Source organism: Ictalurus punctatus, chromosome 23 (genome assembly GCF_001660625.3).
Source record: "Ictalurus punctatus breed USDA103 chromosome 23, Coco_2.0, whole genome shotgun sequence".
Taxonomy (NCBI): Eukaryota; Metazoa; Chordata; class Actinopteri; order Siluriformes; family Ictaluridae; genus Ictalurus; species Ictalurus punctatus.
This window is the reverse complement of record NC_030438.2, coordinates 10,604,113-10,630,868: the sequence shown is the minus strand read 5'-3', so window position 1 is coordinate 10,630,868 and position 26,756 is coordinate 10,604,113. Positions and strand designations below refer to the sequence as shown.

The window sequence follows — 26,756 nt, the reverse complement described above, 5'->3', positions numbered from 1 at the left end:
AGGAGCAGCCGTAGTCCCAGCAGTCTGGAATTAGAGAAGATTTGAGCTCCATCCAGAGGCAGAAAGGATCTGGATCTCTAGTATCTCCATAAATTCGTGTGGGGCTCGGCGAAAGGAGAGAGGGAGAAAAAAGATAATTATGACTGCGAAGTAGTAGAACAGAATCTAGTCAGGGTAGGCTTGAGTAAACAAATACGTTTTAAGCTTAGACTTAAACACTGAGACTGTGTCTGAGTCCCGAACACTAATAGGAAGACTGTTCCATAACTGTGGGGCTCTATAAGAGAAAGCTCTTCCCCCTGCTGTAGCCTTCACTATTCGAGGTACCGTCAAATAGCCTGCATCTTTTGACCTAAGTAGGCGTGGCGGATCATATAAAACCAAAAGGTTGCTTAGATATTGTGGCGCGAGACCATTTAGTGCTTTATAGGTTAATAAAAGTATTTTATAATTAATGCGAGATTTTACTGGGAGCCAATGCAGTATTGATAATATCGGTGTGATATGGTCATATCTTCTAGTTCTAGTTAGGACTCTAGCAGCTGAATTCTGGACTAACTGGAGCTTATTTATATTCCTACTGGAACATCCAGACAGTATGGCATTACAGTAATCTAATCTAGAGGTGACGAATGCATGAACTAGTATTTCCGCATCATGTAGTGACAATATGTTTCTTATTTTAGAAATATTTCTGAGATGAAAGAAGGCTATCCTAGTAATATTATCTACATGAGCATCAAATGATAGGCTGGAGTCAATAATCACGCCAAGGTCTTTAACTGCTGTACATGATGAAACAGAAAGACCATCCAGAGTAACCATGTGATCAGAAAGATTTCTTCTAGCTACACGTGGGCCTAATAAAAGTATTTCTGTTTTATCAGAATTAAGTAGAAGGAAGTTATTTAACATCCAATGTCTAATGTCCTTTATACAATCCTCAACTTTACTAAGCTTCTGTCTGTCCTCTGGCTTCGCTGAAACATACAACTGTGTATCATCAGCATAACAGTGGAAGCTAATTCCATGTTTACGAATAATTTGACCTAGGGGTAGCATATATAAAGTAAAGAGCAGTGGGCCTAAAACAGAACCCTGTGGAACTCCAAAAGTAACCTCAGTACGCATGGAGAAATCACCATTTACATCTACGAACTGATAACGATCGGTCAGATAAGACCTGAGCCAGGAGAGGACTGTTCCCTTAATACCAACAACATTTTCTAATCTATCAAGTAGAATAGTGTGATCTATAGTATCAAAAGCTGCACTAAGGTCGAGTAACACAAGCAGCGAGACACAACCCTGATCGTAAGTCAGTAGAAGGTCATTTACTACTTTAACTAACGCTGTCTCTGTGCTATGATGAGGTCTAAATCCTGACTGATACATTTCATGAATGTTATTCCTATCTAAGTACGAGCATAACTGCTTTGCTACAACCTTTTCTAAAATCTTAGAGATGAAGGGGAGATTTGATATTGGATATATGTGGACCCATTAAAATATGTGTCACCTTTAAATGATGTTTCATCCAAATTTTATATATATATATATATATATATATATATATATATATATATATATATATATATATATATATATATATATATATATATAAATTAGTGCTGTTGATCGATTAAAAATTTTAATCGAGTTAATCACAGTCATGGGCTGTGAATAATCATGATTAATCGCAAATTTAAAATACTAGGATTTACTTGTAAACGTGCAGTGTTGAAATAAATGCATGAGAAACTGGTTTAAGGAAACAGATTCTTCAGTTTTATTATCGCAACCATTGACATGTTTAACAAGTGTTCAATAACAATCTCTTAAATTGTTGAGGCACCCATTTGAATTGCAGGCATATTTAGCAGAAACCAACAACTGTTACAAAGTAATGTCTGCTACAAAGTCACAAATAGCTTACCTGTAATTTTTTTTTTGCATAGTAACATCAACTCAAATGAATGCAACAGTAAGTAGGCCTATTTTAGGAAAGGAATGGCATAATGTCTATGAGGAGAGAGAGTGAACAATCTCTACATTCTTGGTTAAAGATAATTACTTCAGTCAGTGTGCATCTGTGCAACATGTTTCTCTGTTGACACAGGGCTCTGCCTTGTACCTCTCTAGAGATTTATCTGTGGCCAGTACCTCTTCATCAGACTCCGACTCTGATCCCATGAGTAGGAGGGCCATCTTCTTCTTTGGTGGCTCTGGCTCCACTTTTTCTCCAGAGGTCTGTGGTGCAGGTTCTCTATCCTTCAGCATCTCACTCAGCTTTTGCCACACCTCTCCCCTCTCCGCTCTGGGCAAGCACCTAAGGTTTTTGAACCCAGGATCTAGAGCGGTTGCCACCTTTAACCATCACAGGTTTGAGTTCTCCTTTCGCCCGTTGAGGTCCTTTGTGAATGCAGCCTTGAAGCGTGCTATGTAGGCAGGGCCAACATCAGAGACCTCCATTATATGCAGGAGATGACATAGTGCTGTAGCACCACGGAGCAGGATACATACTTTTCATACTTTTAGGAGCTCAGTGATGTACCTACAGTGCAAACAGAGCACGATGCAATTGACTTAATGACTACAGTTTTCATTCAGATGGCATCTATTTAGGGTATAGGCCTTAAACTATGTCTAGATGACTTAAAAATTACTTATTTTTATCAGTAAAATTGGAGAAGACAGAGAAATTACATTACCTGCAGGGCTCCAGCACCGTTTCCAACTTTGTCAGCCTGTCATATTCAGCTGAGGTTATCATGGCGAAGTTGAGCTTCTGCTATGTCAGCGTTGCTTTCAGTGGATCCTTGTTGTGTTGAATCCGCCTTATCATTTCAAGAGTTGAATTCCAACGCGTCGGTACGTCCTGGACGAGGGACTCCTCTATTAGTCCATCAGAGGCTTGCTGAGCTTTCAGCTCTGCTGTGTTTGCGGGACTGTGACTGAATTGTCCTACTATTTTACAGCACTTGGCTTAAATACTGTCAAATCCGCTGTCCCGTAAAGCCACGGTGATCACACTTTGTGTCACATGCGCACATGCTCGAATGGTAGACTCCTTGCAGCGGCAATTATATTGCGAGCGCTGTCTGTTCCTGTAGTTGTGACCTTGCCCATTATCTCCCATTCATTTGCAACTTTGAGAAACTGGCTAGCGCATGCTTCGGCAAAATGCCTTTCTTCTGTTTTTAACACGCCTAAAGCGAATGAGTGCAACTGCCAGCTGTCATCGATTATGTGTGCTGTTACACCGAGGTAGTTATGGTTACTTACTGATGTCCAGTGGTCTCCAGTAAGTGCAACAAAAGTACCTTCTGCCAACTGCGTCACTTTCTTTACTTTAACTTTTTCAGCGTCGTACAGTTCATGTATTCTCGTAACAATAGATCCATTTAGCGATTGTGCTATTTAGCTTTGCTGTTGTCATTTTGTTGACAAACTTGCCCCGGTTGCACTCCGCCAGTGTCGTTTGACGAGCACGGCTTGTTCACCCTGTCTCAGCACTAGCATCTTTGCTAACATCAGCAAAAATGTGTTTCGCCTGAAGATGGTACTTCAAGCTTGTCGTGCTTCGGTGGAAGGACAGTTCATCACTGCAATAAGTGCACATAACTTTGGTTTTATCAAAACTTCCATCTGGAAGATTTTTTAACGAAACTTGCCGTTCAGCAGAGTGGACACTGTCTCCTATAACGGGAAGAAGTTGGGGTCAAACTTAATTGTCAAATGATTAATTTGTGGTAAAAAAAATAATAACACAATTTTTTTTGATTAATCGCATGCGTTAATGCATTAATGTTGACAGCCCTAAAATATATATATAATTTCACAGCAAAATAATAAATAAGTTCTGGCATAATATGCAATAGAAAACAAAAAGAAATGCAAATTTTGTAGGCAGACAAGGCAAGAAAACTACCTGTGTCAGGGACAGTAGTGGGAAATGATGCACAATACACAATGTTTGGTGAAGCTGCATAATTTTTTTTAAGCGGTCAGCACCTGTTTTACATAATAATCCTATGGAGTACACTGTGTTTTCAGCGACCATGAGTTTCTTTTGGGACATTCTCAACTGCATTTTGGAACAGCATTTTTTCATGTTTGTGTGTGTGTGTATGCATGTACACACATTGTGTGTGTGTGTGTGTGTGTGTGTGTGTGTGTGTGTGTGTGTGTGTATCTATATATATAGATAGATAGATACACACACAGATTATATATGTGTATGCATGTGTGTGTTTGTGCATATACAGTGGGGGAAATAAGTATTGCACGCATCAACATTGTTTTCAGTAAATATATTTACAATGAGGCTATTCACATGAAATTTTCACCAGACATCAGTATTAACTCAAGAAATCCGGAAATATAAAGAATTTACAACATTAAAGTCCATAAATAAAGTTATGTGTAAAAGTGGAATGACATGGGAAAAATGTATTGAACACGTTAACTGAAATTTATTTAATACTTATTGGAGAAGCCTTTGTTTGCAATCTTCAAGACGTTTCCTGTATGAAGAAATTAATCGGCCGCAGTATTCAGGTGTGATTTTGGCCCATTCTTCTAAACATATTGTCTTTAAATCTTGTTCAGTTGGATTTCCAGTCAGGTGGGCCATTGTAACGCCTTGATTTTTTTTTTCTTTGAAACCAATTGTGGGTTTCCTTTGCCGTATGCTTTGGATTGTTGTCCTGCTGGAAGGTCCACCCATGTCTCATCTTCATCATTCTGGTGGATGGTAGCAGATTCTTCTCAAGAATATCCCGGTAAAGGGCTCCAATCATCCTTCCTTCAATTATATGAAGTCTGCCAGTACCATGAGATGAAAAACAGCCCCACATCATGATGCTTCCACCTCCAAACTTCACTGTTGGTGATGTGCAGTGCCATTTCTTCTCGAAACATGGTGTATAGTATGACCAGATTACACTCTCCCATTATTTCATAGGCTTGTCCAAATGAATTGTAGCAATCTTTAAACGAGCTTTGACGTGCCTTTTTCGTTAGTAATGGAGTCTTGCCGGGTGAGTATGAGCAGTGGAGTGCCTTGCCTATTGTTTTCTCTCTGACGATGGTACCTGCTGCCTACAAGTGTTTCTGGAGCTCTTTCCAAGTTGTCCTTGATTCTTTGGCTACTCTGACTATTCTTCTGACTCCCTGGACAGAAATCTTGCGAGGAGCTCCTTTGCATAGCCGGTTGATGACAGACTAATTCCACTTGCGGATTATGGCCCCAATGGTGCATACTGGAGGATTCAGAAGTTTTTGAAATATGTCTGTATCCAATTCCATCAATATGTTTTGCAACAATAAGGTTGAGAAGGTCTTGGGAGAGCTCTTTGCTTTTACCCATCAAGAGATGTTTCTTGGGTGACACCTTGGTAACGAAAAGCCTTTTTGTAGACCATCAATTTACTAACCCAGCTGATATTAATTTGCACAGATAGGAGGTATAATTACTTACGATTCCAGCTGGTTCCTTGCCTTACCTTTCCTTGGTGAATTGCTTTTTCTTAGCGTGTTCAATACTTCTTTCCTGTGACATTCCACTTTATTACACACAACTTTATTTATGGATTTAATTTATTTATGGATTTATAACATTGCTAGTGCAATATTGCTATTGCATCCACAAAAATTACTCCCTAAACAATTACTCCCTAATACTTCATTTATTCTTTGTTGAGGCTTACCTTATCAATGTTTTGCAACTTGTTTATCCGAGTCGATGGTTGTAACTACCATCTCGAGGTTAATTTAATGATTAAAAATCATTAAATGGCAACAAAGCTTATGGGGAGGACATGCACTATCTACTCATCTCTGATCACCTGCAAGCAGAATATGATTGAGATGGAAAAGGAGATTACATTACAACTTTAACTACTATTAGTATATATGAGTATGTTATGCTTTATATGCATAACCCGTAATAATTGTGGGAGGGTGAAATACACTACAGCACTGATATTATTGTAAGGCTGTGAGCAGACAGTGTCAATGCATTGGGGAAAATAACCACCGTGAATGCGGGGGACACCGCCCAAAACACCGCAACCCGCGACTCATGATTTTTTTCCAAGTGACTTCAGAAAAAAAGAAGCCCAAAGTCACATATTATAATCAGACTTGGCAACTCTTAAGTATACCTCAAACCATCAGATTCATCCATGTGGTGGAGCAGTGCCTAAGCACAACCCACTTTTAAAAAAATAAAATAAAATAAAAACTCTGCAAGTAACTTGCAATTTTATGAATCAAACAGAGATGGTGATGGAGAGGCAAAATGTCAGTGCTGCAGCTTTAACAATCATATACATTTTACTTATTAGTCACGGAGCTTTTTATTCCTGAACTTTCCAACACAGAACACAAGTTGACATTGTTGGATTGTGATCTCTTGTAATAAAATAATAATAATAACAATAATAATAATAAGCCACAGATTTATTTACACAGTTTTGTTGCAGCATCCACCAACATTTTATTTTTAACTTCTCTTTCTTGTATATAAAAGTTTGAAATTAAGATTTCATTCCCTAGAAATCATTGTGGATGCAAACTTTTGTACTCAATTGTAAATCTGACAATTTTTAAATACAGCTTTTTGGACAACTCCACCTAATTTTGCTATGCATGCAATGAATAGGGATAAGTGTGTATGGTGCTTGCTAATAGATGTGTGTGGTGAATTAAAAGGGGAAATAAGAAATGGTTAATAACCATAGTATTAGACAATGGACGTTTTGTTATTCAGAAGAACTTAAACACCTTGTTTTTTTGGGGGGTTTTTTGTGTGTTATTTACTTGACACACACCCAGGGCAATTTTATTGTTTATCATGATTGACAGTTGTCCGTGGTTTAATTCACTTGAACTTTTAGGACACATTACAAATTTTAATGTAATTTATGTTGAAATGAAAATCATGAGAGTGCTACGAGAGAATATCATAACTGAAAGCTATAATGTTAGCCAAAGTCGTGCTGCCTTTTTGTTGAGAATGCAACGCAATGCTTTGTCACAAGAGACATTATCAGGGGAGGATGAAGTCTATGGCTACATAATTTTGTCCCTTCAGAGATTTAATACCTCATTTATTTTCTTTATTATAATGCACATAATTACCTTTGTCTTAATTTTGAATTATGCTAGTTAACACTTTTTAGACTAGTTATGTGGACTGCCAGGCAAATAGAACATGAGACTGAGCAGCACACTGGCTGATGGGCTACCTAATGAATTTATAATACGGTATGTCCACACCTGTTCGAACTGCTGATTTTTTTAAGCTCACTAAGCCAGTGATTATCCTGTATCTTTTACTTTTAGATCCCTGTTCTGCAGAACAACAATGGTCTGTCTTTGGTTGGTTTGGCAACCATCAGCTCCAACCTTGTACATGAGGCGAAAAGAAGAGAACTGCTGGGAGATTCAGCTGAGCAGAGAGCTGTTGTCCAGCAATGGCTGGAATATCGATTGACCCGACTTGATAACTGCTCTAAAGATGAAGTCAAGATTATACTCAAGGTAAAAAGCCTTGTCATTTAGACAGTCATTTTAACAAACACTAAGTGGTTGAAATAATTACTTCTGGGTATAGTTGTGCAGTGTTAATAGCCCCAACTGATGTCTCTTGCGTAATTCACAGGAACTGCAATAGTTCGGGTTTTTATAACCCTCAAATCCAAGTTGAATGTGTCATCCATGCTCTGTCAATCTTTGATTATTCCTGGGGTGGCCATAAATGAAAAGAAAACACGTTTATAGATACAACAGCATTGTTAATCAGCTAAACTGCTTAGCCTGAATTCCTCAAAAATAAGAACAAGATCATGTCTAAGTGAAAAACATGACTTTAGTTTTTTGCAAATTTATTAAAAATAAAAGCTAAAATATTTAGATAAGTATTCGGACTCTTGGCTAAGGCTCTCCACATGGAGCTCATGCATCCTGCATGATTATCTTGGGATGCCTCTAGAACATGACTGGGGTCCACCTGTGGCAAATTAAATTGATTGGATGTCATTTAGGCACACACCTGTGTGTGTATATAAGGTCCCACAGTTCACAGTGATTGTCAGCCCAAAATCTAAGCCATGAAATCCATGGAGAACATTGAGTGGCTAGATGAACGCCACTCCTGAGCAAAAAGCATATGGCAGACTATAAGGAAAAAGATTCGTTGGTTTGATGAGGCAAAAATTGCACTTATTGGGGCTGAACTCCATGCTCTATGTATGGCAAACCCAGGTACGCTTTGTTCACTGGCTACTAATACCATCCCTACAGTGGATGTTAAATGTCTATACAATCCTGTTAAAATGGCAGGTTTTTGTGATGAAAAAATTAAGCCAAGGTGAATCATGTCAGAACTTTTCTCACCCTTAGTGTGAAATGTATAAAATGTATAAAAAATTAAGTGAAAAACAATCAAACATTTTAGGGGAAAAATAATGTTGCAATAACCATGTTGCATAACTGTGCACACTCTTTCATAATTGGGATGTGGCTGTGTTAAGCATGAACCAATCACATTCAATCTCATGTTCAAAAGTAATTATCATACAGCCGTCATCAGTTAAATTATTCTGATTAACCCCAAATAAAGAACAGCTGTTTCAGCTGAAAAACAGCTGATTTTCTTGGTTCTTGCAAAAAGACAAAGACGAAGCCTGTATAGGGTCTCACTGTTGAAAGGAATCGATTATGAGAGGGGTACAAAAAATTTCAGAAACATTAGACATACCATGAAGGCCATCATCAACAAGTGGAGAAAATGGAGCACCACAGTGTCATCACCAAGAACAGCATGTCCCTCCAAAATTTACAAAAGGACAAAAACTTACCAGGGAGACCAACGGCAACATTAAAGGAGCTGCAGGAATATCTGGTAAGTATTGATTACTCTCAGAATATGACCACAATCTTTCATGTTCTTCGCATGTCTAGGCCAGTGGTTTTCAAAGTGGGGGCCGCCCAGGGGCCTCAACAATTTGGTGTGAAAAATAAATTCTCACTCTCAGACAACCACACACACACAATCAATTCCTAATGTAATGTAAAGATGTAAGATGTAATTATTTATAAATAAAAAAAAGGGGGGGGGGGGGGGTTATATTCAGAAGTCAATATTTTTAATGTGTTTTAAATACATCTTCAAAAGGGGGGCCTCGGTCAAATGTTAATGCCATTTGGGGGGTCTTGCCCTGGAAATGTTTGGGAACCCCTGGTCTAGGCTACAGTGTAGGGTGTTTAAATGGAAGCCCTTTCTCACAAAAAAACATCCAAGCCCAAATAAATCACCCTAAACCATGTGGCAAATTGTGTTCTGGTCTAATGAGACCAATTCCAAAAGGTATATTTGGCGCAAAAAAGGACATCACCAAAAGAACACCATACCCACGGTGAAGCATGGTGGTGGCAGCATTATGCTTTAGGGCTGCTTTTCTTCAGCCAGAACTGCAGGGTTTTTTTTAAGTTGGAGAGTATCATGAATAGCTACAAATTAGGGATGTCACAAGAACCGATACTTCGGTACCAAGTCGGTACCAACATTCTTAAAACATGACGGTACTTGTTTTTCTGCAGTAGCGTTGGTTTCGTTGGTAATGAAGGTACCGAGCTTGCAGTTCTGGAATTGATTTGGGCAGCAAATACGCACAAGTGTTTTTGTTGGTCCACAAGTAGTAAAGAAGAAGAAGAACGCCTACAGCACACGGGAAAAACTACAGAAGATGGCGACAAGTTTAGCTCCGCCCTGACTCGTTGAGAGGAAAGGTAGTAGGAGTCAAATATGGAATACTTCGAATTAGAGGCAGATGACAACAAACATATAATTGATGCTCTGAAGCCGGTGTGCTACCGCTGCTATCGTTCATTTCAAACAAGGCGAGGAAACACCTCGAACTTGGCGAAGCACCTGAATGACTGGCCCTATATTATGTTTGTTTAAGGCAGTTGGCATTGTGGCTGTGAAACCAGCTAACGTTATGCCCCATGTCATATTTGCGATAGCCAGTTATTTGTTAACGACCCTAATGCATTGCAGTGTTGTAAACTACCTCCTAATGGGCCACCATGCATCGCCATTCAGCCCGTGTCCTGTCAGCAAAATGTAGCCTAATGTCACAAATAATTATTGAAATGTTAATCAGTGAATTTAAACTAATGCTTGGATTCAGAGTATAAGGGGTGTGTGTGTGTAGGTGTTTAGGAGTGCACCTTAGCACTTGTAGCCTCCACTGTTTTATTAGTCATTGTCGGACAGTGTTTGATAACTAAAATATCCCTCTCTCTCCCTCTTTTTGCCAGTACCACTCAGAGGAGGATGTCCTCCAGAAGAGTTTTTAATTTTATTTTTAAAATTTTTATTTTTATACCACACCGAGGTATCAACTTTGATATTGAGTATCATGTACTTTTGGTGGTATTGGTACCGGCTACTAGTTTTTTGGTATCGTGACATCCCTACTACAAATACCAGCCTATTTTAGTGCAAAACATGGTCTGCTAGTACCAGGTGCTAGTAAGCTGAATATGAAAAGGAATTTCACCTTTGAAATTTCAGTATGATAGTGACCATCCAATACATCAATACATCCAAATCAACAAAGGAATGGCTTACCCAAAGGAAATCAATGTTTTTGAATTGCCTGAATCCAAGTAAAATCTGGGGGGTGAGGTGAAGCATGCTGTGCACCGGAGATGCCCTTAAAATTTGATGGATCTAGAATGTTTTTGCAAGAAAGAGTGGGAAAATATTGCCAAGTAAAGATGTGCTATGCCGATAGTCCTTCCAGAATAGACTGAATGGTGTAATAAAATCAACAGGTGTTTCAATAAAGTATTAGTTTATGGATGTGTACACTAATGGTACTAGGCTATTGTAAGTTTTATTTATTTATTTATTTTCCCTTAAATTTTTTTGATTGTTTTTCCCTTTATATGTATACTTTGCAATTGCACATTAAAGGTGGGAAAAGATCTGACATGATTTATCTTAGTGTCATTCTTTTACTTCACAAAAACCTGCAACTTTAACAGGGGTGTATAGGCTTTTTATATCCATTTTAGCTACTGGCTTTTGTGCATGTGAGCTGCAGGCCCGCCGTCACACCACTCATTGTATGCTGAAGCATGGTGGTGCTAGCATCATGACGCGGGGTTACTGCTCAGTGGCAGAGATGGTGAGAATGGTCAGAATTGAGGGACGGGTGAATGGAGCCAAATACAGAAAGGTCCTTGAAGAAAACCTTCTCCAGAGTGCACAGAACCTCACACTGGGGCAAAGGTTCACCTTTCAGCTTGGTGACGAACCAAAGCATATACCAACTTGTGCAGCTTGTACCAAAGAAAACGCAGTGTCTGTCGTTTGGATGCATTTTGGCTATAGTAAAGAAGACAAAATGACGTCAAATGTAAACATTACTGAAAATCATGTTATCGAATATGAACATTGCATGGCTCAAATAAAGAGAGACTGACAAGAGCCCAGCAACAAGTGCCTCCACAAAGCAGGTGTCGATAACATTTTTAATACACATTTAAAAAATGCTACACAATATGAAAAGGACTCAAGAAGACTGAAATAAATAACTGATGCCATTTGTTATTACATCGCAAAGGATATGGCTCCCATAGCTACAGTGGCACGCAGTGGGTTTAAACACCTCGTTAAAACTCTCGACAGACAATACACTGTGCCATCGCGACCATATTTTTTCCAAACTGCGCTGCCCAATATGTACAAAACATGTCGTAAAAAGGTAGCTGCTGAACTAAAGTCTGCACTTTGCAGCCACATCTGATATCTGGTCAAGTAGGTCGATAGTTTATAGTAGTTTAATAGTTTGTTTCCTTCAATTATTTTAAAATCACGAAGATAAGAAATGCACACTTTCATTAGAAAAAAATATCCCACTTTTAATAGTTGAGCATATTTACAGTACAAACCTTGTCAGTAAACTATGAGGGGGGGAACCCAAAGCAAAAAAAAAATAATAATAATCATTCATTAATCATAATCGAGGTAAAATGTTCAGTTAATTGAGATTTTGATTTTAGGTCATATCGTCCAGCCCTTGTCTGACATACCTAAATGCGCAAGCATGTCACACTTACTAATAAAATTGTATAGATCAGGAAAATCATAACTTTATTTGATATATTTCCTCACCACTGCTAGCCCAACATACAGCATGATGCGGAGTTGTTTTTAAGTGCAAGTGTGACTTTCGCAGCAGAAAGGCGTGGATTTAAATCACGTTTCAGACAATGGACAAGCCTGCCTCAGCAGAAACCAGACTGCACTATATATGGCCATTTATAATAACTGCCCTTCAGATGGGAAAAAAAGACTGCAGCTGATCAGTTTCAGTTAAGCACAGCAAGCTTGCACACTGTACAGTACAATGGCAATTGTACTATGGCACTGATGTAAATTCTGCAGTGTGAAAATGTTGCAGTAGGTTACTCTGGGTTGTTTCAGAATAATTTTTTCCAAGTTCATGAAGGCCAGATAAAACGAGGCTATGGGCTGGTTTTGGTCTATGGGCTTTGGGTTTGAGAGATGGAAAAAAGGGTCAGAAGACTCATCTAAATGAGATATTTAAGTTTTTGATTTTCAATAAATATGCAAATATATCTAAACATGGTTTCGATTTGGCATTGTGGGTTATTATGGGTAAATTAATGGCATACATTTGTTTGTTAATGTCAATTTATTACATTTTTATTAAGTCTATAACACATCCGCTACACCTACCATAAAGTTGCACTTTGTGGCTGTACAATTACTGACTCAGTGTTAATTTTGTTCGTCACTGATTAAAATAAAACAACAACTAAATACAAAATACAGTTGAGGCCAAACGTTTACATGCACCTAGGCTAAATATATTCAATCTCAGTTTTTCACAATTCATGTTACCACACCTCAAAGCATCAATCTGAAAGTTAAAAAAAAGTGGACTGAGCTGAAAGTGTGTCTGAGAGAGGAGGCTACCTGAAGTGTATGATTCAAGTTCAAGCAATTAAAAGGCAATGACTCGAAATACTGTCAAAGTGTATGTAAACATTTGACACACTGAAAATCTGATAAAGCTGAAAAAATCTGACTCTTCACTATTAAACTCAGCAAAGAAAGAAACATCCTCTCACATTTAAATGCTTTTATTTCCAGTAAATTTCTTAACGTGTAAATATTTGTATTACCATAAAAAGATTCAGCAACTGAGACATAAACTGAACAAGTTTCGCAGACATTTGACAAACAGAAATGAAATAATGAGACCCTGAACAAAAGGGCGGGGGACATCTGAAATACTCATGCCTCCCTGTAGCAGGCCTATGGTATTATTGTGACACAGGTGTTGCAGGCACCCAAGGCATCTTTCTTCTAGTGTTTTTCAGTCAGTAGAAAGGTCTCTTTAGATTCCTAAGTTACTGTAACTGTGACCTTAATTGTCTACCACTTGTAAACTGTTAGTGTCTTAAGGACTGTTCCACAGGTGCCTGTCCAATAATTGTTTATGGTTCATTGAACAAGCATGAAAAACGTTGTTTAAACCCTTTCCAATAAAGATCTGTAAAGCTTATTTATCACTTTGAAATAACTTTGAAATGTCTTTAGCCTAGGTGTACGGTATGTACACTTTTGGCCACAACTGAAATGTAAAAATAATTTTAAAAAAAAAGATAAAAGAAAATTGGAAATAACAGAACCAGTTGTTTGCACAAAGGTGTAACTAAAACTCATCTTTGCACACTCATTTTCACATTACCAATTTTTCATACAAACCGTGCTCTGTTTCAGACTAAACAACCAGTGTGAAAGCCCCCTCAGATGTGAGTGTAGAGAGGATGGAGCTGTGGTTGTACACAAGTGTTAAATAGAATCTAGACCTTTTCTTTGGATCTGCATGCATAAGAATAGTTGTAGAAAGACAGTCATACTCCCTACTTCTTTGGTAACCTTATCGCCTAAAGAATAGGGTTGGGTGATACGACAATATGACATTATTGTGATAAATTGTATCATAATACACGTATTCAACACAGATATTGTATCTATTGCAATATACTTTATTAAGAACACTATACTAATACTGGATATGGCCACCTTTGCTCTCACAACAGCCTCAATTCTTCATGGCATGGATTCCACAAGATGTTGGAAACATTCCGTTGAGAGTCCATGTTGACAAAATTGCATCACAAAATTACTGCAGGAGTGTACTTTCATGCTGCGAATCACCCATATCCCAAGGTGTTTTATTGGATTTAGATCCTGTGAATGGGAAGGCCACTGAAGAACATTGTCATGAACTCATTGTCATGTTCTTGAATCCAGTTTAAGATGACTTTTGCTTTGTGGCATGGTGCATTATCACGCTGGAAGTAGCTAGTAGAAGATGGGTAAATTGTGGCTATGAAGAGATGTTCCTCAACAATACTCAAATAGGCTGTGGCATTCAAGTGATGATTGGTATTTCTGGTCCAAAAGTATGCCAAGAAAACACTATTACACCACCTCCACCAGCCTGGACTGTTGATACAAGGTAGGTTGGGTCCATGGATTCATGCTGTTGCTGTGAAATTCTGACTCTACCATCTGTGTGACTCAGCAGCAATCAAGATTCATCAGACCAGGCTACATTTTTCCAGTCTTCAACTGTCCAGTTTTGGTGAGTCTGTGCCCAATGCAGCCTCAGATTTCTGTTTTTGACTGACAGCAGTGGAACCTGATGTGGTCTTTTGCTGTCGTAGCCCACCCGCTTCAAGGTTCAATGTGTTTTGCATTCTGAAATGCATTTCTGCTCACCGCAATCATACAGGGTGGTTGTCGGAGCTACTGTAGCCTTTGTGTCATGCTCAAACCCGTCTGGCCATTCTCCGTGACCTTTTTTCAACATCAACTTTTCCATCCGCAGAACTGCTGCTCACTGGATGTTTTTTTTTTTTCTTTATTGCATTCTGAGTAAACTCTACAGCCCGTTTGTGTGAAAACCCCAGGAGATTAGAAGTTATAGACATACTCAGTAGAGATGTATCAGCCAATAATCGGTATCAGCCGATAAAGGCAAAACACATCGAATTCGTGCTGTGTGTAAAGAAGATGACTCTTGTTTCGAATGACTTTGAATTAGGTGACAATGAAGACAAATCTGCAGTTTGTAAGCTCTGCACTGCTAAAATTTTACACCGCATGCTACAGTAGAGCATTTTTTGCATGCATGTTAATGAATGAGTTCTTTTACACCGGATGCTGCATCAGTGAAGCAGCAGTTTTGGCATCGAGTACAAAAGAAAGAACCTAAAAAAGGTATATATATTTGACCAAAAAAAGGTATATATTGCACAGAAAAATATATTTGTAGAGTAGTATGTTTCATATCCAGTTAATGTTACCAGTTTGTTGTTCAGTGATGAAGTAGAAATGATTTTGTTTGTGGTGAGTGAATGTGAGCCTAACCAGAGGTTTTTTAGAATTCAATGTTAATTTGAAATAATAACATTCAGTAAAGAAATCTTAATTTAATCTTCAGAATTTAGTTAATTTTAATTTGAGTAATGTGTTTTCTGTTTATGAGACCAGTTACTGTGAAACAACTTGTTGAAATAGAGTGAATAAAGTTTTTATTTGCATTTCTTTCAGAATTGTGTAATTAATTATTATTAATTTAAAAGAAGGTATACAAGGCAGAACCACCTAACTCACTCAGACATATGGTATGTGAGAAAAATGCACTTGAACTTAACCACACCCCCTGAGGTTGACCACACCACAGTACAAATCCTCAGAATCTAGCCCTAAATACACCTTTCAAGTTTACCTTTCCATTTTTACATTTCATTTACATTTTCGGCATTTGGCAGACGCCCTTATCCAGAGCGACTTAAATTTATCTCGTTTATACAGCTGAGCAATTGAGGGTTATGGGCCTTGGCAGTGCTTGGGTTTGAACTCCTGACCTTCTGATCAGTAACCCAGAGCCTTTAACTACTGAGCCACCACTGCCCAAGTTTTGTGTATAACCAAGTTTTGTGCATAACCATCTAATATATCATGTATTATAACTGTTTGAATAAATTATCTGCCTTGGAATGATTTATTGGTAGGCAGCAGTATTACAATATGTCTGTCATATCTGTCATGTCTGTCGTATATTACAATATACGATCTGTCAGTGGCAAAATTATGCAAACCTCTAAGATAAGCAGTTAATTTGAAGGTGAAATTAGAGTCAGATGTTTTCAATCAATGGGATGACAGTGTGGTATGGTTTGTGTTAGTGACGCTTCTGTTTTATTTAAAGAACAGGGATCTATTAAAGTCTGATATTCACAACACATGTTTGTGGAAATGTATCATGGCATGAACAAAGGAGATTTTTGAGGACCTGAGAAAAAGTTGTTACCCTCCCTAGGAGTGGTCGACTAACAAATATCACTCCAAGAGCAAGATGTGTAATAGTCCTCAAGGTCACGAAGGAACCCAGGTTAACTTCTAAGCAACTAAAGGCCTCTTTCACATTGACTAATGTCAATGTGGTGGTTCATGAGTCCACCATCAGGAGAACACTGAACAATAATGGTGTAATGATGTGCATGGCAGGGTTGCAAGGAGAAATCCACTGCTCTCCGAAAAGAACATTTCTGCACATCTTCAGTTTGCTAAAGATCACGTGGACAAGACAGAAGACTATTGGAAAAAAGGTTTTGTGGACAGATGAGACCAAAATAGAACTTTGGTTTAGAGAATCCTCAACCTACCAAAGAATTGTTAAAGAAGATTAAATTTAATGTTTTGGAATGGCCAATTCAAAGTCCTGACCTTAATCCAAAAGAAATGTTGTGGAAGGACTTAAAGCAAGCAGTTCATGTGAGGAAAACCACCAACATCCAAGAGTTGAAGCTGTTCTACACTGAGGAATGAGCTAGAATTCCTCCAAACCAATGTGCAGGACTGATCAACAGTTACATGAAACATTTATTTGCAGTTATTGCTGCACAGGGGGGTCAAACCAGATACTGAAAGCAAAGGTTCACATACCTTTTAAATAAATGACCAAGTATAATATTTTTGTCTCATTTGTTTAATTGGGTTCTCTTTATCTACTTTTAGGAATTGTGTGAAAATCTGATGTTTTAAGTCATATTTATGCAGAAATGTAGAAAATTCTAAAGGGTTCACAATCTTTCAAGCACCACTGTATGGTGGTCATATTGTTTGCAACATGTTTTTGATCATTATTGAGGTTCACACTCAAATTACTGCTTAGTAATTTGACAGCACAATTGTGAAGATGGGCCAAAAATCCTGACTAGTTCACAAAAGTAGATTCTGAATATTATTAATTGATCACAAATTTGGCAGATATACAGTTTATATTTCAGCATGTCTTTGAGAAATATTAAGGTTCACACTTTGTGTGAACTGTTTGGTACCAAACTTGTGAATATAGGCCAAAAATCCTAGAAATAGTTTGCAAAAGTAGGTTTTGCATATAATGCAAATTAGCAAAAATAAATAAATAAATAAAATTAAGTAGACAGAGCTAAATGGTTCTTGAGGCTTTTTTAGTTTGGCAGAACTCAAGGAATCAGGGGGAAAAGAATCTTGATTGTAGGACTCACAGGTTATATGATGTTGAACAAAACGTAAAACCCTACACTATATCGCCACCATTAGGCCACTTTGGCCCATCTCACTTGCCTGTATTGGGAGGGAGTACTAGCTTTTGATTTACGGTTTGGTCTGCACAATTTGTTTTATGACAGAAAAGAAGAAGAATCCTAACAATTACAGTAGGGTGTTGAAAGCCTTCTTGTTTTCTGCCTTACAATGAATTGTGCAGACCAAACCTTCGGTGCTTGGACTCCAAATAACAAAGGGTGGCCCCCTAATTAGCTATATACGATTTGTCAGCCCCCCTTTGCCCTGTCCATTAATGGAAAAGAACCACCACTTAGCAAATATTTTTTATCATTACCATTCTCAGCACAGCAGTGGGTGTGGCACATGTACAAGTGATGTAAATCACTTTAACAGACCAGGCCATAAATGCATAACAATGGTGTGTTCCTAAGATACAGTTGCTCTTTTTGCTGGGAAATTGCATGGCCATATTCCTCACCAAACATCATTAATATACAATACAACATTTCAGAATTTTGAGCATGTTTACATGTTCACTAAAGGCTAATATGGCATCTAAACAGTGTAAAAAGATTTAGACTTCACAAACTGACTCAGGAGCGTTTAATTGCTGATATCACACACATAGTCACAAAGTCTTCAGAATCACATTTAAAACTGTCATATATGGACAGCATGTGGTGAAGTTTGACATTCACCTAGGAAGTACACAATTCTCTAGGTACTAAGTGTTGCTGCTAGCAGTCAGTTTGCTCTAGCAGTGTTTGACTGCTCAGGGTGGAGCTGTGGTCATCAACACTTAATACTGTCACTTTAAACAGTAACAAGCGGCCGGTGGCGCGTACCCAGGGCTGCTCACTGTCTGTAACTGAGCAAGTCAACAGGAATCAGAGATCGCACATCACAACACTGACAGACATCAGAGCCTTCTTCATGCCTAACTTCCCACTGAGCAGTCACTGACTCCATTAGCCCTCAAGATGCTAAACCATACTGCAAAAAAGTGCAAAATATGGTCTTGTCCTTTGGGATCTGCATGCACATGCCTCTATAAACACACACTATCATCTGTCCACATCTGTTTTTCATTTAGGCTAAAAAGTATGGCGAGGTTACAGTGTTATTTCTTTAACAAGCAACAGTGGTACATGGCTGCTTTCCCCATAGATTTATTTTATTGGTTTTTCATTGGATAGATGTGTAATTGATAACATATAATTGATGGCAAAAATATTTCCATTTTAGTTGTTGACAAACAATTTATCCTTAAAAGACAAAAGGAAAAAAATGTTTGTTGTAAAATATTCCTGATAATTGCCATTTCCAGCATGTCACGTTACAAGAAACTCTGGACTCCACTTCCCATCAGCCACTGCGCTGCACTAGCTGTCACATGACCACCTGCACCTGATTCACGTTTTGGTTAATGAGCACTCGTGTATATATATAGTCCTGGTCTGCACTGTCTTAGACCGCTGTGTTCCATGTTTCTTGATCTTGTTAGTTTATGTTTAGTTTTGCCACAGTATTATGCCAAGTTGTCTTAGACTCTCGTTGTTCATGTCTCTGTGTTTTGTTTCGTGCCACAATAGTTTTCCAAGTTGTCTTTGTGTCTTTGTTTTTTAGTACGTTTGTTTCAATAAATATCATTATCTGCACTTGCTTCTGGCTCAACCTCGATTCGCGACAGAACGAAAGACCAACTATCAGAAGCAGCAGATCCCCACGATGGATGCCTGGTTTGAAGCATATGTGGAGTGGTATTTAGGACTGCTGGAGCAGGGAAGAAGGACAGATGAACTGCTCGCGCAGAATAACTGCATGCTAGGCCTGCCGCAGCTGGACAGACCGTGCACCAGGCCACACCCGGCATTCGTAATGGATTACGCCAGGACACGCCGACGGGAGGGGGAATCTGTGGTCGGGGCTGAGACCAACTCCCACCCTCCCTCCCCTATAATGGCTCTCGATCTGCATTCCTGTTTAGCTGAGGACGTCGCTCTGCATTCCTGTCCATCTGAGGACGTAGCTCTACATTCCTGTTCGGCTGAGGACGTCGCTCTGCCTTCCGGTTCGGCTGAGGACGTCGCTCTGCCTTCCGGTTCGGCTGAGGTCGTCGCTCTGCCTTCCTGCTCGGCTGAGGTCGTCGCTCTGCCTTCCTGCTCGGCTGAGGTCGTCGCTCTGCCTTCCTGCTCGGCTGAGGTCGTCGCTCTGCCTTCCTGCTCGGCTGAGGTCGTCGCTCTGCCTTCCTGCTCGGCTGAGGTCGTCGCTCTGCCTTCCTGCTCGGCTGAGGTCGTCGCTCTGCCTTCCTGCTCGGCTGAGGTCGTCGCTCTGCCTTCCTGCTCGGCTGAGGTCGTCGCTCTGTCTCCCTGCTCGGCTGAGGTCGTCGCTCTGTCTCCATGTTTCGCTAAAGACGTCGCACCTTTTCTTTGCTTCGCTCAATGTGTCGCTCCCCCTTCCTGCTCCACGGAGGACATCGTTCCCCCCTCATGCTCTGCGGAGAGCATCGTTCCTCCCTTGGGCCTCGCGGAGAACTTCGCTCCTCTCCCTGGCCTCCCGGAGAACCTCGCTCCTCTCCCTGGCCTCCCGGAGAACCTCGCTCCCTCCTTGAGTCTCATGGAGAACCTCGCTCCCATCTCCTGTCCCGTGGAGGACGTCGCCCCGCTTTCAGGTTCTGCCGAGGACGTCGCCCCGTTTTCATGCTCTGCTGAGGACGTCGCCCCGCCTTCATGTTCAGCTGAGGAAGTATCTCAGCCTCCCTGTGCCGTTGTGGAAGCCGCCCAGCCTCCTGGTTCTGCTGGGGACATTTTTCCCAGGGGGCCAGGACCACCAGATGGAGGACGTATAATTTTGGGCCCTCCGGGAGTAGCGCCCTTGGGGGAGGGTTCTGTCACGTATCAAGAAACTCTGGACTCCACTTCCCATCAGCCACTGCGCTGCACTAGCTGTCACATGACCACCTGCACCTGATTCACGTTTTGGTTAATGAGCACTCGTGTATATATAGTCCTGGTCTGCACTATGTGCTTGTCTTTCGTTGTCTTAGACCGCTGTGTTCCATGTTTCTTGATCTTGTTAGTTTATGTTTAGTTTTGCCACAGTATTATGCCAAGTTGTCTTAGACTCTCGTTGTTCATGTCTCGGTGTTTTGTTTCGTGCCACAGTAGTTTTCCAAGTTGTCTTTGTGTCTTTGTTTTTTAGTACGTTTGTTTCAATAAATATCATTATCTGCACTTGCTTCTGGCTCAACCTCGATTCGTGACACAGCAACTAATACATTCACTAGACATTGTTTTTTTTTTAAACCTATCTTATCAGCAATGGCCTGAATCAATTTTGCTGTAATTATAAAAAGTCACCTACTTCCTTTTTTTCTTTTTCTTTTTTTTTCCTTCCTTTTTTTTAATTAATTATTTTTTTTATAATAATGTCTAATAATGTATAATCATGCAACTCCTAGTGCATACAATTGAATACCACATTGAATTCCTGTCTATAAATTCATGTTTTAAGACATTTTATTCAGATATTCAAATTTCAGTTAGGCCAGAATGGATGCAAGACTTAGGACTGGTTATGTTTATTATGCAGTTGGGGAATTCTTAATTCTCTACATTCCTAAATAATTGCCTCTGTACACCACCACAATGGATTTTAAATGAGACAATCAAGTTGTTATTGAAGTGTAGACTTTCAGCTTTAATTCAAGGAGTTTAACAAAAATATTGTATGAACTGATTATGAATTTCAGCCATTTTTAAAGTCCCTCTATTTTCACAGGTTCGAAATTAATTGGACAAATTGACAATCATTAATATTAGGATTATTTTTAATTCTTAGATGCATGAACAACATCAACTGTAGTTGCTGCTTGTTTGTGGTATATATATATATATGTCATGTGAATGAATAAGTTGACATTTGGATAAGCAAACATTTGATCCTCTTTGAAACAGTGACAGTGCTTATTAATAAAGTTGATGCACTATCAAATGACACACAAAATTCGCATTTTGTAGTAATTTTTACAATGTAAATTAACAAAAAATCTGATCAGTCACATGGAAAAAGTACACCCCTACATTTATCACACCTTCAAATCCATACAATTAAAATCAGGTGTTCAAGATTGGGTGCCAGTGATTAGAACCTGCTTAGGGAGTGCAGGTGGAACCTGTCTTGTTTATAACCCTCTCATATCTAGTGTCTGGTGTTCTCTATGTTATTGAGGTGTGTGGTGTCATCATGCCAAGATCTAAAGAGATCTATAAGGCCTTCAGAAAAAAGGTTGTGGATGCATGTGAGTCTGGCAAGGGATTTAAAAAGATCTCCAAATTATCTGAAATACATTATTCCACTGTAAGGAAAATAATCTACAAGTGGTGCAGATTTCAAACAACTGCCAATTTGTCCAGGACTGGCTGTCCCAGCAAATTCAGCCCAAGACCAGACTGTCTGATGCAAAAAAAAGTCTCCAAGAATCCCTAAATTTCATCACAGGATCTGCTAATAAGTCTGTTGGTGACAAAGTGCATGCTTCTACAATCAGAAAGGGGTTGCACAAATTTGACCTGCATGGGAGGCATGCCAGGAAAAAGCCTTTGCAAGAATACAGTTCAGTAATGATCATATAGCCACAAACCCGGCCTTTTGGAATAATGTCTGGACAGATGAATCAAAGATAGATTTGTTTGGCCACAGTAAAAGCAGACGTGTTTGGCACAGACCAGAGAAGCATACTAACTTCAATACCAACTGCAATTGCAATCAAGGATAAAAATGTTGCTCCAGGAAGCAGAAGCATTAAAAAGCTCACTGTCGGATGAAAGCAGGCCATTAAACATGATAATGACCAACCCCCCCCCCTAATTAGCTGTACAAATTTTATGAATTACATTGATATTAGTTTCACACTTAGTGAATACAAATGTTTAGCTTCAATAGAGGTCAATAAAGGGTCCTGATCCTTCAAATTATATAATGTGGATGTGGGCATTTAAATATAAATTTGATTCAATATGCAAGTTCAAAAGTACTACTGTCTTTCTTTTGCAGGAGCTCAATCAGTACCTGGTGGATAAGGTGTATCTGGCTGGAAATGGCATCACTCTGGCAGATACGCTGATGTACTATGGCATCCACCACATAGTTGTAAGTTCCTCCGTATTGTGCTAGGGAAGGTGGATAGACTTTAGGATGGAAAGCAAAATGAAGAAGGAATTACTTTATTTTGGTGTCTTCATTTATGTATTAAAGTGGAGGGGAGTTGGGGGGTTCTATTGCTGTATATGTTTTCCAAATATATTTTTATGTCTCTACTTTGCCAAATTATTAAAATTATAATAATTATACATAATTATTACATTATGGTTCTCGTCTTCCCCTAAATCAGATGGAGCTTGCAGTACAGCAGAAAGAAAAATACTTGAACGTTACTCGATGGTTTGATCACATCCAACACTATCCAGGAGTGCGTCATCATCTGCCCCCTGTGGTAGTTCTGAGAAACAGAGTTTACCCAAGCAGTCAGCACTGACCTCCTTCTGTTGTAGTCATCCTAATGGGTAATGCAGGGCAGTCCCATCTTCACTCCCTATCCCTCTCTATGCTGCTCCCTGTAAGTTGGGTTTTCTGTACTGATAACATTGGGGCAATTAGATCACTGGGACAAGAGAAACAAATGGTTCTGACGGATTTGTTGTTCTTGTTGTTTTTCTGTTTGTATGTACACATTTGGCAGTGATGATGCATAAATGTTCCTTTTTCCAAGTTTTAACCTGTGTGACTTTAGGCAAATATATTTATAAGGCATATACTACATAAATATGAAGAATGGAGCAAAGGAAAAATTCACATTAGCTAGTTGAGCCAGACAGACTCATGCCTGAGGATGTGCAGTATTCCAATTAATTATTAATTTTAAGTTTTATTTTATGTTAGATCCCTTCATTCATTTTCTGTCTTTATTTTAAACTATTCAGTTTTCTCCTCCTCATCATCATTTTTTCTTTGAGCTGCAGTAATAGTAGTTGTATGGGCAGTGTACACTGCTTAGCCTGGCATGCAGAGTTCTGTGCTCTGGGGCAGGGGGCAGGCTACAGGCTACAAGTGCCAATGCTGCTCTCTTTCCTCAGCATCTCCACAGCAAGTTGCTTAGAGCAACTGCACATTATTTCATCATTTCACCGACAATCCCCCACCCTAAGCTGGAAAATCCTATCATGGCACAGAAGTGGGCTTTCAGCTTGATCCAAATGTTTACCAGGCGAAACATTATAATATCACAGACTTGAGCGTTTCAAAATTATTATTTTTGTAATAAGATGTTTTGGACTGTCACACATGTTCTCTGTAAATAAATTTAAAAAATGATAATTTGGGTGGTTCAGAGAGAAAAGATTGGTTGGTTGAGCCACAATTCTGAAAAAGATGTTTCTTGCTTTTTGTGGTGGAAAATCCTTTGTTAAATAAGGTTTGGGAAAAGTAACCCTGTTGCTTGTTCATATCTCTGCTGTCCATATACTTATGAATTTTATTTTGTTGCATTTCTAAACCCATGAGGCTCCTATATGAAATGGCTATGTGTCCTAAGCCAAATGTAGATATCTTATGTCAACAAAAATTTGTCTTGAGCCAATAAACAAAAGAAAAAGGGAAATAAAAATGTTCATGTATTTTATAAATGCTCCTCCTATTGATGTACCCTCTTTTACAACATTTCAGAACAAACAGTGTGTGTTTGTAACGTTCTGGTACGTAATGGAGCATGGATGCAAATGCAGATAAAGACATTTATTAAAGAGAGCGACAGGCATACAAATCCAAATCGTGATACAGAGACGTGGTCAAAACAGGCAATGGGTCAGGCGATTGGCAAACAACCATAAACTGGGCTAGGCTGGAATCAAAACGAGGAAATGAGAAACAAGGTCAAGAACATGAAACGAGAACCGGGAAACGAGAATCAAGAAAAAACAGCTAGGTAATGAGCTAAACTCAATTCTGCACAATTTGCACAGAGACACGAGGGGTTTAAATGACTAACGTAATCATGGGTAAACACGGACAGCTGGAAACATTATTGACACACCTTCAGAAAACAACCAATGACTAAACGGGGACGGAGACCGAAAATAATCAAAACAAACGCACGTGACCACAGTAAACAAAGTCACAGTCATAAACAACCGAAAAGCGTGCATATGCTGAGCACTCGCACACCTGGCTCGTGCACGCGCCTGCGCCTCAGCTTTCTGAGCATATTGCAAACTGCAATGCTGTCTCAAGGGGAAATCGTGACAGAACCCCAAACTCAGAGTTTTCTGAGGAGGGCAGAGCGACGTCCTCAGCTGAGCAGCAAGGCAGAGCGACATCCTCAGCAGGGCACGGAGGCGGAGCGACATCCTCAGGGGAGCAGGAAAGCAGAGCGACGTCTTCAGTAGAGCAGGAAAGCAGAGCAACATACTCAGTGGAACAGGAAAGCAGAGCGACGTCCTCAGTGAATCTTGGCGTAGTGGCTTCAACGGAAGCTTGGGAAGCAAAACGGAGCTTTTGGCTGCAACGGGAGGTGAAGAAACTTCCTCAGTAAAACAGGGTGGCTGAATGACATCCTCAGTCATGCAGAGAGTCTGACCGTCGTTCTCCATCGACTTTGCAGCCTGAAGTTGGTTGGTTGTGTTGTCAGTCTCAGACATGAGGAGAACTTGGTTAGTCATGAAGTCTGCTTCAGGCATGAGTAGAACTTGTTCGTCCGTATCGGCAGACTCGGGCGTGAGCAGAACTTGGTCGTCCTTGTCAGCAGGCTCGGGCGTGATCAGAACTTGGTTGTCCGTGTCAGCAGACTCGGGACTGAGCAGAACTTGGTTGGTCATGGTGTCGGTTTCAGGCGTGAGCAGAACCTGGTTGGTCGTAACGTCGGTTTCAGGTGTGAGGAGAACTTGGGTGGTTGTGGCGTCGGTTTCGGGCTGGAACGTGGCATGGAAGGTCACATCATCTCAGACTGGGACTTGGTGTGGGAGGTCACATCGTCGACCTAGGACAGGGAATTGGTGTGAGAGGTCGTCTCTTCGACCTCTGACAGGAACTTGGCTTGAAAGGTCGCATCTTCAAACTCGGACAGGAACGTCGCTTGAGAGGTCGTCTGTTCGACCTCTGACATGAACTTGGCTTGAGAGGTCATTTCTTCGACCTCAGACATGAACTTGACTTTCTGCTGGAGCTCTGGAGATGAGACCGCCTCATGGGTCTTATGCTGGAGCTCTGGGGATGAGACCACCTCTCAGGTCTCATGTTGGTGTTCTGAGGTCGCCACATTGACCTCCGGCTGGAGCTCGGCAGGTGAGCCCACCTCGTATGTCTTGAGCTGGAGCTCTGGTGCTGAGGTCTCTACGTTGACCTCTGGCTGGAGCTCAGCAGGTGAGACCACCTCATGGGTCTCAGGTTCGAGCACTGGAGATGAGGTCGCCACGTTGACCTCTGGTTGGAGCTCGGCAGGTGAGACCACCTCATGGGTCTCAGGTTCGAGCTCTGGTGCCGAGGTCGCTACGGTGACCTCTGGCTGGAGCTCGGCAGGTGAGACCACCTCGTAGGTCTTGAGCTGGAGCTCTGAGGTCGCCACATTGACCTCCAGCTGGAGCTCGGCAAGTGAGACCACTTTATGAGTCTCATGTTGGAGCTCTGAGTAGGAGGTCACCTAGTTAGCATGCTCCTAATATGTAGTAAACGGCACGTCAGGTTCATCTCAGGCATGGCTTCCTCACAAGATCCTCAAACACTACCCAGGATTCTGGACTTCCGAACATCTTCATGACTAGTCCCACAAACTGATTGACATTCTCCAGTCCCCTGGATCCCATGGCTGCTAAACGCTGTGCCCACTAGTGTGCGGGGCCACAAAACTGGGACAACAGAAACCCTAACCATCGCTTATCGCCGGGCTTGGGGTCCATTAGACTAGAAAAGTATATCTGGCAGTCCCCAAGAAAAAATTCAGGATCACCTGACAAACTATCAAACAGCTCCAGGAGCTTGGTTCTTCTCCACTGTGGAAACTGGATCGAATGCACAGCTGGGACGG

General features: G+C 40.2%; 1 protein-coding gene across 2 annotated transcripts in view; it reads left to right on the top strand.

Annotated features, from left to right (window-relative positions):
* The window catches only part of eef1e1 (eukaryotic translation elongation factor 1 epsilon 1), a 25,775-nt gene extending 1,412 nt beyond the window's left edge, over positions 1 to 24,363 (top strand). Inside the window, exons 2-4 of one of the 2 annotated variants that reach the window (XM_017452847.2) lie at positions 7,351 to 7,548; positions 22,736 to 22,831; positions 23,073 to 24,363. In XM_017452847.2, the coding sequence (XP_017308336.1) occupies positions 7,351 to 7,548; positions 22,736 to 22,831; positions 23,073 to 23,216 (438 nt within the window). In that variant the 3' untranslated portion in view covers positions 23,217 to 24,363. The other variant, XM_047150297.2, reaches the window with a different exon arrangement.
* Positions 24,364 to 26,756: the final 2,393 nt, after the last annotated feature.